The sequence below is a fragment of the Vitis riparia genome, chromosome 5, assembly GCF_004353265.1.
Source record: "Vitis riparia cultivar Riparia Gloire de Montpellier isolate 1030 chromosome 5, EGFV_Vit.rip_1.0, whole genome shotgun sequence".
Classification (NCBI taxonomy): Eukaryota; Viridiplantae; Streptophyta; class Magnoliopsida; order Vitales; family Vitaceae; genus Vitis; species Vitis riparia.
Genome location: NC_048435.1, coordinates 21528604 through 21540663, shown reverse-complemented (window position 1 = coordinate 21540663; position 12060 = coordinate 21528604). Strand labels below are relative to the sequence as shown.

General features: G+C 30.2%; 1 protein-coding gene and 1 non-coding gene across 2 annotated transcripts; both read left to right on the top strand.

Annotated features, from left to right (window-relative positions):
* The first annotated feature begins 131 nt into the window (after nucleotides 1-131).
* On the top strand, nucleotides 132-287 carry LOC117915495. Its single transcript, XR_004651405.1, has one exon. It is a non-coding gene; the product is annotated as a 5.8S ribosomal RNA (ribosomal RNA).
* Nucleotides 288-9969: 9682 nt separating this feature from the next.
* On the top strand, nucleotides 9970-11787 carry LOC117914577. The gene is made up of 2 exons (XM_034829955.1): nucleotides 9970-10476; nucleotides 11260-11787. Exons 1-2 carry the CDS (start codon nucleotides 9999-10001, stop codon nucleotides 11337-11339), a joined length of 558 nt encoding a protein of 185 aa, XP_034685846.1. The 5' UTR covers nucleotides 9970-9998; the 3' UTR covers nucleotides 11340-11787.
* Nucleotides 11788-12060: the final 273 nt, after the last annotated feature.

Genomic DNA, 12060 nt, shown 5'->3' with positions numbered 1-12060 from the left:
GCTCACGGCGGCCCTCTCGAGCGACAATGAACCCTGGCGCGGAACACACCAAGGGACCGTACAACGAAGCAACGCGCTCCCATTGCCCCGGTCCCAATCAGGTGCATCGTTGTCGTTTCATCAACACAAACGACTCTCGACAACGGATATCTAGGTTCTTGCATCGATGAAGAACATAGCAAAATACGATACTTTGTGTGAATTGCATAATCCTATGAATCATTGAGTGTTTGAACGTAGGTTGCGCTCAAAGCCATTAGGCTGAGGGCACGCTTGCCTGGGCGTCATGCACCCGTCGCCCCCCCACCTCCCTCCCCCCGAGGCTCACACCTCAACCTAGGTTGGCCGAAACATGCTCTTACATTCTAGGTCCTTTAGGCATTTCTTTTGACTCAAGTTTGTTTCACATATATAGTTAATTGATTATCTACAACTCCCGTTTTTTTAGTTAAGTTAAGCTATGTTTGGTTCCCCAAAAATTTGAGGGAAAATGTAAGGAAAAAAAATTGGGCTTTATTTCATTAAGTCTTTTGACTCAAGTTTGTTTCACATTAGTTGATTATCTATGACTCATGTTTTTTTAACTTTTTTTAGTTAAATTAAGCTATGTTTGGTTACCGAAAAAATTGAGGGAAAATGCATGCGAAAAAAAAATAAAGAGAAAAAGTAAAATGAAAGAAAAAAAATGAAGAAAAATAAAAAATAAAATTAAAGTAAATAAATTATTTTTATTTACTATTTTAAACTCATTTTATCTCATCGATATAAAGATTAAATAATTTTAAAATATACAAGTTTGTAATTAATTTTAATAATATTAATTTAAAAAAAAAACACAATACAATTAGATATAAGAAAAAAAAAATTCTTTTTTGGGTAATTTCCGGAACCAAACATAACCAAGGTTGAAACATTTATTCTTTATCAAAACAGTATTAAGGAAAAACCACTAAAGAAAAAAGAGGGGGAAAAGGGATTATGGGACTGTGACTTGTGATTCTAAGTTTGAGTTAGCTGGAGGAGGATTGCGCCTGAATGAGAAGTGCATGTATCTGATGTGGTAATAAACTAATAATTGATTTGGTAATAAATATAAAGTCTCTATCAAGACTGAATATTCTTGATTCAGTGAATGCTGCTCGTCCTTGTACTTTACATTTAGTGATGATAGAGCCCTTGATCAGACCTTGGAACGTGTGATGCTTTTAAAGTATTGAGATGTGATTGGAGTGGGACAGAATTCAATTATTTTAAGATTAAAAACAAAATAAAATCCTATTTTAATACATGAATAATTACCTATTTTATTATTATTTTGAATTTTAATATGTGATTTTCTTTTAATATTTAAATATTTTTAAATTTTCGTAAAATCACGTGAATTTTGAATATTTTAATCAAAATGATAAGAGATATTCATATTTAATATCCAATCAAAATTTGCCACATAACTAAGATAAATATTATTTTTTTATACCTCCTAACCTATTTCTTTATATTAAGTTCTATTTCTTCCTAACTTAATAATCACAATCAAGTTTTATTTAGTCATACACGTTTGTTCTTGCCTCTTGAGAAGTCCGTCTAACTTCATTGGAGTCAGCCCTGCACAAAAGGATGTTTAAACGAATGGTCCGAGCATGTATATCCAAAGCTTAAGTCAGATGATAACTCTAAATATTTTTGGGAGAGAATGAGCGTATGTGCATGCTTTTTGAGAGGTTTATATAGAGTTAATAACACCATCCTTATCTGATTGCATGAACTGTCAACGTCGTTATTGCGGCATAGGTTGAGCAATCATATCAAGTAAGGGTGGTTGACTGGTGCCATCTATTGACTATCGTGCCAAAATCTCAAACCGTGTAGCTCAAACATCAAGCGGCTAGTCCCGCGCTCTTACGTCAGGTGGCTAGTCTGGCGCTCAGACATCAGACGGCTAGTTCAGTGCTTAAACATCAAGCAGTTAGGTCGGTGCTAAAACATTAGATGGTTAACCACGCATACCAGAAATCCCGATGACTTGACTGGATGGATTTGCTCGTCTTACAGGTCCAATCGACTTGATCTATTTATTCCATCTGGCATTGTAAGCCCGTCTGAAAGGTCATTTAGATTGATATGTCCAATTCGTCTAGTATTGTCAAAAAAGGAAAGTTTCTCACTTCTGGTGTTAGACAGAACTCATTTTGATTCAGACGGAGTGATCCTAAACGGATTGTATATTTGCCCTGGACAACCAAAGGGTCCGATAAGACATGTGGAGGAAAGTCTTCCACACGTGAATCGTGTAGAATTAAACTTTAATTGACATCAAATCCGTCACTTATATTTTTTCCTTTTTTAAAAATTAAAAATACATTTTATAATTTTATAATATAAAATAATAAAAATAATTTATCGAAAAAGTCAAAAAGTAACTAACAACCTATTATAAATTTACCCCAATTATCAACACTTACGATATATATATTTTTTTAATATATATGATTTGTCACAATCCCAATAAACTTTGTGTAGAGACCAATCATCATGTAATTTTTAACTTTATGTGATGTGTCATAATCCCAAGAAAATGGTGCAGGCAGGGGACGTCACATAATTTTTTATCATTACCCACCCAAAAAAAAGTAACTTTATTTAAATAATAATTAATTTAATATTAGATATTACTTAATTAATTAAAATAAATGAATGATTGGTTTGGGCAGGTACTGCCATTGGAACTCTCTAGATATCTTATTGGGAAAGCATTCCCCTGCCCCTAGCCCACACCCTTGGCTTCCATGCACCATCATTCTCATTGGTCCATTTCCCATCTGAGACAAATCGGAGTCGTTCATCATGCAGTGAATGGGTCCGGCCCGAATTAAAGAAGCCCACCAAGATGCTGACTCGTGTTTCCCGGGAATAATGGCGGAGAAAGAGACCGGCCACGTGGGTTGTTGGAATGCACTTGTCTTATTGGAGTTGCATCCAATGGCACGGGCCCACGTGGCACATGCTCATGGATTATGTGCATGAATGATGCCATGCATGCATGCAGGGATGTATGTGTCATATCCGTATGCTGAATCAGTGATGGTGATGATAATGATGATGATGATGATGATGTTGATGTTGATGGATGTGGATAAATGGGGACGAGTGGTGGCACCACCAGCCCAAAAGCTGATGCCTGAGCTCGGCTGGCTTACACCGGTATGAATTCTCCACTTAAATATATATATTTTTAGGTTATATTTGGTTTTTGAAAGTAATAAGAAAAAATAATATTAAAAAATATATTTTTATATTTAGATATAATATCAACCCCATTTAATTTTTGAAGGTAAAAAAAATATGAAATTTAAATAATGAAAAATTTAACATGTAAACATGATGTTGTAGAATGATTTAAAAGATGTTCAATACATAAAATCGTATAGATATTGTCCGTTTTAAACCCAAATGAACTTTCACGGTTTTAAAACACATTTATAGGATTATGAGGAGTCCATATTTATATAACGTCAGAAACTTTCCCTCCTATCCGATGTGGAATATCACAACCTATAAATATTTTTTAAAAAGTCATTTGATATTAAGTGAAGATATATCAAACTTTTTATGACATTTGATATCATATCTTATAATTTTGTTATGAGTGTTATCATATCTCTAGATTTAAGAACAATATTATTGTCCCTACAACAACAATATATCAAAAATTGACTTTTGGTGTTATATTGAAAAGTAATAATCAGTGTATACAAAATATATTTATACTTTAATTATAGTTTGATTTATTCACATCTAAGTTCCAATTCTTTGTACCACGATGATATTTTCTCATACCATGATAACGGTTTTATTGATTTAATTTAAGTTTTGTTTCTTTATACACAAGTCTCATTTATTTAGACCTACCTTTTCTTTCTTTATAAATTGGTAATAAAATCATCTCCATATAAGTCTTATTTCTTTATACCTAAATCTCATTTATTATATTTTTGTCCAATGATCCAAATTTAGTTACACACATTAAAAACTTATATTTAAAGTTTGGTACGATATTAATCATAAGTACTATATAATTTTCTTAATAATAATATAAAAAAATTATAGGATACCGAATTGATATATATTTAAGACGTGACTCGAGCATTGAAAATATACCATAAAATTTTTATCATTAAATAAGGATACAAATACGATAAAATCGAACATAAACGAATAATAAAAATGATATAAACAAATGAGAGTAGGATACAAAATAATTTTTTATCGATCCTACTTTTCGATATTTATTGAATCTTTGTGAAAAGCAAAATCAGAGTAAGCTGGCGCGCCAGCACATATAGCTGCAGAGGGAAGCCTGGGGTCAATGAAACAAGTGGGTGGCAATGAATTATAATATATGATCATGATTGATTCGGTTGAAAAAAAAACTTAGATATATACCATATATATTTTTATAACCTATGGTTTTAATATATATGAAGATTTACTCAACCAATGTATACCAACATGATGATGTCTTTGATTTGAACATCTAGAATTCAGAGGTATTATTCCCAAAGATTCCGGATCATATGTCTCATCCTCTCTTGTTCTTATCTATGCCATAGATTTGGATGTAACCCAAATAATTTTATGATTTTTTTTTTTTTTATTGTTTATGATATAGGTATTCACTTTTTCAAAATTTTTTTAAATATTTTTATATTTGGATTCACATTGTCCCACATCGATAATCCATGGATAATATTCAAAGTTTGTTATCGAGGGTTATTTTGTCTTCATGGAAATAAAAAAGTTTATGTCAAATCAATTTTGACATGTTACATATTTATTTGTATATATTTCTTTTAGAAAGTAAGCGTATATCTCGTATTAAAAATTTTTAAATAATTTTTAAGAATATAAGATAAATATTTACTTTTTGTAAAAGAATTTTTATATTTTGTATAAAAGTTTTCTTTATTGCACAAAATTAGCAAAATAAATAAATAAATAATTGGAAATTATTATGATTCTTAATTATCTTCAATTAGCAAGTCAATGGAGTAGCTCACCTCCCTCTCCTACTTTGGTGCTCTGTTCTCTCTATGATTGGTGGCCTAAAATCAATGATTAAATTATGATGTGGGCCACCAATCAATTCCAATTATTTTCTAAACATTTATTTCAAATTAAAAATGTTATTTCTAGAAATAACTTAGTCCATAAGTCATGCATGTGACCTTTAGGTTATGTTTGGTTCCCGGAAAATACTAAGGAAAGAAAAAAAATACAAAGGAAAATGATTTTTTCATGTTTGGTTGTCCTATGAAAAATATAAAAGAAAATCAAATATAATTAAAACTAATTAAAAATTTATGTATTTTAAAATTATTTAATCTTTATATTAATGAGTTAAAATAAATAAAATGAGTTTGAAGTAAAAAATAAAAATAACGTATCAACTTTTAATTCATTTTTTATTTTCCTTCACTTTTTCTTTCCTTCTTTCTATTTTTCCTTTGTATTTTCTTTCCCTTACATTTTCCCTCAAATTTTTTGAGAACCAAACATAGTCTTAAAAAATGGCAAACTTTTGTGCAAATTTCATTTGTAACATGCTTACCAATAACTAATGAGATATTGATGGTTAATAAGAAAAATTTTAAAAAAATTTAAATATTAAAAAAAAAAATATATATATATATATATATATATATATATATTGCCCTTTTGAGGTAATGTTTGTGGGGTGTGTCCACATGTGGTATTCTATATTTTCAAGTTGGTCCATTTGTAGAATTAAGTTTATAATAATGTTGGTTTATTTGAATTTTAAAAATTAATGTAGAAGGGAAGGGAAGGGAAAGGAAAGGAAGGAAAATGTTTTAAAATTTTATTTAGTTTGTCATGATAATAAGAGACAAAATGAAATATGATTGTGTGCATTTTTATTTTGCTATTTTTGTTTTTAAAAATTATATATATATATATATATATATATATATATATATAACCTACTTTATATTTTCGGTATGAAATTTGATAGTTAAAAAAAAAAAAAAAGATTAATTTCAATCTGTTGCCCTAAAGTCCTAAAACTTAAAGTTAAAGGCACCTACCCATTATTAGTTTAAGATTTTATCAAATATTTCTCCTATTTTTTTTATTTTTTCTTTTCACTCACCTCTCCTTTGATTCAAAGTAGATGGGTGTTTAATAACATTTCAAACTCGTATTAATTAAATGTATTTATTTCAAACTATAGGAGAAGTAAGTGAAATTTACCCTAAAATTTTAATATATGAAGGTATCAAAGGTTTTTATTTTTGACTTTATTGCTTCCACCGGTTTTATTATTGATTTTATCCTATTTTTGTTTACGTTTACTTTCATCGTTTAATCTTCATTCTTGCCAACGACTAGAGGTTTATTGAGTTAGGGAACAAAAAAAAAGGGGATGAAAATACAATAGTGTATCAAAGGATAGGTACCTTGAGTACTTATTTATTTTACTTGTTGGAATATACTTTTTATTTTGAAAATTCAAATAATTCCATATAAAAATATAATATCTTATACAAAAATATATGTTTATATTATATCTCTAAAAATCACTTTTTTGAAAAAAAAAATTAAGGTAATAAAAATCTTTTGATACCTTAATTTTTTAAAATCATTATTTTTTTCACCAAAGTTAGAGCTTGTTTGAGCGTATGATTTAAAAACAATTTCCTGTTTTTAAAAACAAGAAATCTATGTTTCCATGGCAATAATTTTTAAAAACGAAGTGGAATAAATAACAATTTTCAAAAAATAAGTAGAAGTTGTTTTCACTAGTTTTTAAAAACAAAGTAATGTTTTTTAAAACTTGTTTTTAAGTTAAAGAATTAAAAACGGTTTTTAAAAACAAGTTTAAGAAAACATGACCAAATGAACCTATTATTTTTAAATTTTAGAAACATAGAATAGAAAATATATCTAAACAAACACAATTAAAATCTTAATTATTTTTTTATTTTACTTTATCATTTTTTTTGTTATTATTATTATTATTACTATTATTTCCTTATTTTCTTCTTTTCAATCTTTCACACAAAATTTCTATTATCCAAATGAACTTTGATGCCCCCATCCAACCTACAAAACATCATCATCCATGTGATCACAAGTGGTATAAATATTTAAAATTTTGTTTTTTTGTCTTTTTATTTATTTATTTATAGTTGTTTGTTGCAAAGCAAAAAGACCCACATGTTTGTGAAGGCAGACACCAAGACAAAGCACTTACACACTACATGTTTCATATCATTCACATGAAATTAAGCACTTTTGTTATTGCTTTCACACATTGTTTTTTCTTCTCCCTTTCTTTACTTTTACACCTTGGAACACCCTTTTTATCCTTTTGGGAGCCACACAATTATGATTTCCCTTGTGTGTGGTCCTTCAAAGTTGTTTTCCTTTTCACACAATCAATAAATGAAAATGAAAATGAAAAGCAATTTTAGCTTAGATTCCTTTGCATCAAAGCACTCATTGAAATGTTTCTCCATTTCATTTTGTTTGGTCTTTAGTGTGGACCACCAACTTCCTTGCTTAGTTTTGAAAGTGTTTTGGTTTCTAGGTTTGTTATACTTTATAAAACAAAATATTCTGTGAAATTGTTTGTATTTTAGTATGAAAATTTTTTTTGGGCATGATTCCTAGACAATATCCCTAAAAAATGGCCAAAAAATAAGATAATAATTCATATTGGGTCCATAAAAGATATCTTATTTTATTTATTTAGGAATAGTTTTTTTTTTTTTTAATCATTCAAATGGAAAGAATTCAAGGATGTTTAGAACCAGATAGATCTTATTAAGATGAATCACGGTTTAAATAAATCAGTTTTATTGAAAAATATCGGTTATGACAATAGTTTCAGTTTACTAATTATGAAATGTTTAATTACACGAATGTATCGACGCAATTATTTGATTTTTTTTTTCTAATTTTAATCAAAATTTATTTTTTTGGACACAATAAATTTTTTTATTCTCAAATGATATACACACTACTCTATACTCTATGGGGATGATGTTGGGATGTTGGGTCAACTTGGCTAACTTGCCCAACCCTAGAGGGGTTTAAGAGTAAGACTTTAAAGCATATTTGAAGGAATATAAGGAAAGCAAGTTTCATTATCAAGCAACATCTCATGTTCTTGTTTACTTTTCCAAGGGAGGCGACCTAATAAATTGATCTCTAACAAAATTTGACTAAGTTTAATTCATATTACGTTACCCAAACATCATGAGAGTTTGTTCCGTGTTTGAGATAAGATTGACCAAATTTAAAAATGATTTTTTTATTTTTAATTTTATTATGAAAAATATGAAAAAAAAAAAAGTTAAATATAATTAAAATAAATAATAAATTTATATATTTTTTGAAAAAAATTATTTTTATATATAAGAGATAAATAAACAAAATGTATTTTATAGAAGATATAAAAATGATTTATTTATTTTAAATATATGTATTTTATTTTTATTTTTTATATTTTTTTTCAATTTTTTTTTTAAAACCAAACATAACGAGAAGAATTTGAAATAAATAAGAAAAAAAAATTGTTAAATCAATGGTCAATTTTACCACTAAAATAGTATTCGATGGAAGTTTCTAGTTTCTACATTACCATAAATTTGACGCTGATTTAAAAAAAATTCAAAAATAATTTTAATTAAAATTCTTGAAAGTCGTACTAGGAAAAGACAAATTGGTGAACAAAGTTGGACCACAATTCCAAGAACTCAATTGCAACACGTCTCATGCTAGAATAGAAAGAAAACAATTCGTGCAAATTCATTAATTATGTTGTCTTCATTTGGTTTCCTAAAATACAAAATCAATTGAATGAAATTTTTTTCCATCACATCTTTTCTATGATACATATCTTAGGATAAAAGTTATATCGGATTCACGTGGAATTTATAAATTAAAAATTCGAGTAAAACTTTTCTTTTATTTATTTATTTATATTATAATATTTTATATATATCTGTATGGAGAAGCAAATCGATATAAAGAAAATTGTTCATTATTCAAGGAAAGGGTGGAATAGGAGTTGCAACCAAACACAAATAAATCAACCCTTATGAATAATTTTGTCATCACTCAAGATTAGCTATTTGTGAATTGTGATGCAAACAAACAAACTGTGGGGCCCATTTGGATTGAAGAGGTGGGAAAAATTTGGTATTCTCAACCAACACCACGTGTCCAGTTGTAATTATCACTTTCCCAGAACAGCTGTTCCTCCGCGTCACCACTTTCACATGCCCCCCATCTCCACATCATCATCTATCATGTCCATCATGGCACATGTACATCCATGTGGGCATGGCTCTCGGTCTTTGTCTTACTTTTGGTTTACTTTGCACCCCCTGGCTGGAAAGCTATTTTCACATGTGTCCTTTTTTTAAAAATTTATTTTGGAATAATATCTGTGTGTCTTACAACTGGCTTACTTAAATTGTTTATTTAGAATTTTTGCCATTATTATAGGCTAATTAACAATTTCTATCCTTGTAAAATTATTACCTTAATTTCAATATTCTATATTTTTCCTTATTAAATTAATTAATAATTTTTTTACTAATTATACAAAAATGTTGGTATTGTACGGAAATTTCCTAAATTTGTACTAATTAGTAATTATTTATAATTAAATTAATAGTTAACCATTTTTAAATAAAATTTAATTTCAAGATGATAAAAATGGATATTAATAAAAAAAGTTTAATTATTAAAAATGTTTTTATTTTTTTATTTTTAAAGATTAATTTATTAAATTTAATTGATTATTTTTAAGGGAATATGCTAAAATACAAGGATGTAAATGCAAAAAAATAGGCACTAAATTAAGCAAATATAGTCAAATATAGGGACGTCACTGCACAAAAACTCTCTTTTAAAACCTGTCTCCATCTCCATGAAAAAGCACTTTAGAGAGAGTAGTAACAAGAAAGATGGGGAGGCTATCTTCAGAAACAGAGCCCATGGTTTCACCTTCAGTCTTCACCATTGAAACCGCAGACCCAGATGCTAAAACCCTAGAGAAACGTCTGGGAACCCTAGAAATTGAAGAACAAGGACAATGGCCTTGTGGGTTGAGCACCACCAACAGCGGCAGCAAGAAGAAGAAGAAGCAGAAGAAGAAGAAGCAGGTGCTGCTTGAAGGGTATGTAGAGACAGCCGATGAGGATGATCTGATGAGGACCAAGAGCTTGACTGATGAGGATCTTGATGAGTTGAAGGGGTGTTTGGATCTGGGATTTGGGTTCAGCTACGAGGAGATTCCTGAGCTCTGCAACACCTTGCCTGCTCTCGAGCTCTGCTACTCCATGAGTCAGAAGTTTATGGATGATCAGCAGAAGGCGCCGGAGTCTTCGCCTGCCGCGTCGGAGAGTCCCGGTCCGATTGCCAATTGGAAGATATCCAGTCCCGGTACGTTAATATCTTTTTTTGGGTCCTGTTGGGTTGCTGAGAAAAATTTTCGGGAATTTGTTTCTTGGTTGAGATTGTGATCCGATTTGTGCGTTGGTTGCTTCATTTTTCAAGTGCATTTAGGTGGACAATGTAATTTAATTTTCTTAATGTGTTCTGTAGATGGAGTTGTGAACTGAGTTCTTGAGATTTTTTCTGTAATATTTCACTAATCATGAACTGCTTGATTCAATTATTATCTGGGCTCTTTGATTTTTGAATCAGTTATTTATTTTTAGATCTAATTATGAACTGGGTTCTTTGATTTTATTTGATTTTTGAAGCAATTTTGTGTTTTATAGATGGAAGTTGAGCTTTTATTTTTGAAGTAATTTTTTATTTTTAGAATGAATTTTGGTATGAATCTTTTATTTTTGATAATTTTTTTCCTTCCTGAATGGAAGTTGAACTGGGTTCTTTGATTTTGGAAAGTGAATTTTGTCTGGAATTTCTAAGTGAATTTTCATCCCATTCTTTCATACCTCACATTCTTTGGATTGCCTTTCCTCATTGATGAATGTAGTCACTGTTATCATATTATCTTTCACAATTTATCTGGATTTGATCCTGATGGTCATATTAAGTTGGGAAATGGCAAGAGATTCTTGGATGTGGTTCTGGAAATTTTGTTAATATTGTTGGCTTGTATGTTTGCACTAAAATTAGAATATGTATGTATTTGATTTTATAGGGACATTGATGATTCGGTGTTTTAACCTTTTGTTGCTTCTCCATTTCCTGCAGGTGATCATCCGGAGGAAGTTAAAGCAAGACTCAAATTTTGGGCACAGGCCGTGGCGTGTACTGTTAGGCTGTGCAGCTAGATGACATTGAGCTGATGAACCCATCATCAGCTAAGCAAAATGGACACATATTTCCCTCACAATGGGAAAGGGATGAGCCTGGACCTTCATGGAGATGATCACAGTTGTACACACCGGTGGTCCTTTTCTGGACCAGTGCTGGCAGGGATGGGAGTTCCTGCAATCCTTTAACTGGAGATGGATAATGCCTGAATCTGTCAATGAATGATGGTTTGGGTTTCAATCAAGAAGTTTCAATCAAGAAGAAGAGGAAGAAGAAGGATGTTTCAGGTCTGAGATTAACCAAAATACCAATCTGAGTTTTGACTTAATTCTCGGGAAGCTAATTCCTAGCTTATGATTATTGTATCCAGCACAGTTTGGAAATAAATAAGTGAGATGAATAAATTTCTTCTTCACCATCATCAGCTTGTATCTTTTGTTTATATTGTTACTAGTTTTTGATTGATATGTGGCTGTGTGATGTGATCTCAGTTTTGATTTTTACGCTGCGGTGAGAGCCTCCATTAGAGCTTCACCAACCATTTGCAGACCTCTGCATTGTCGAGGTAAAACCATTCCTAAATTGTACTCCTATCCACCATGACCATACCAAAATTCCAGCACCATACTCCTGTTAATGGATGATTCTTGTGTCTATCCATTGCAAGGATGGATGAATATCCACTCCACTGGATATTTTCTGAGGCAAATGGAACTGGGAAAGGAGTTGGAAACATGT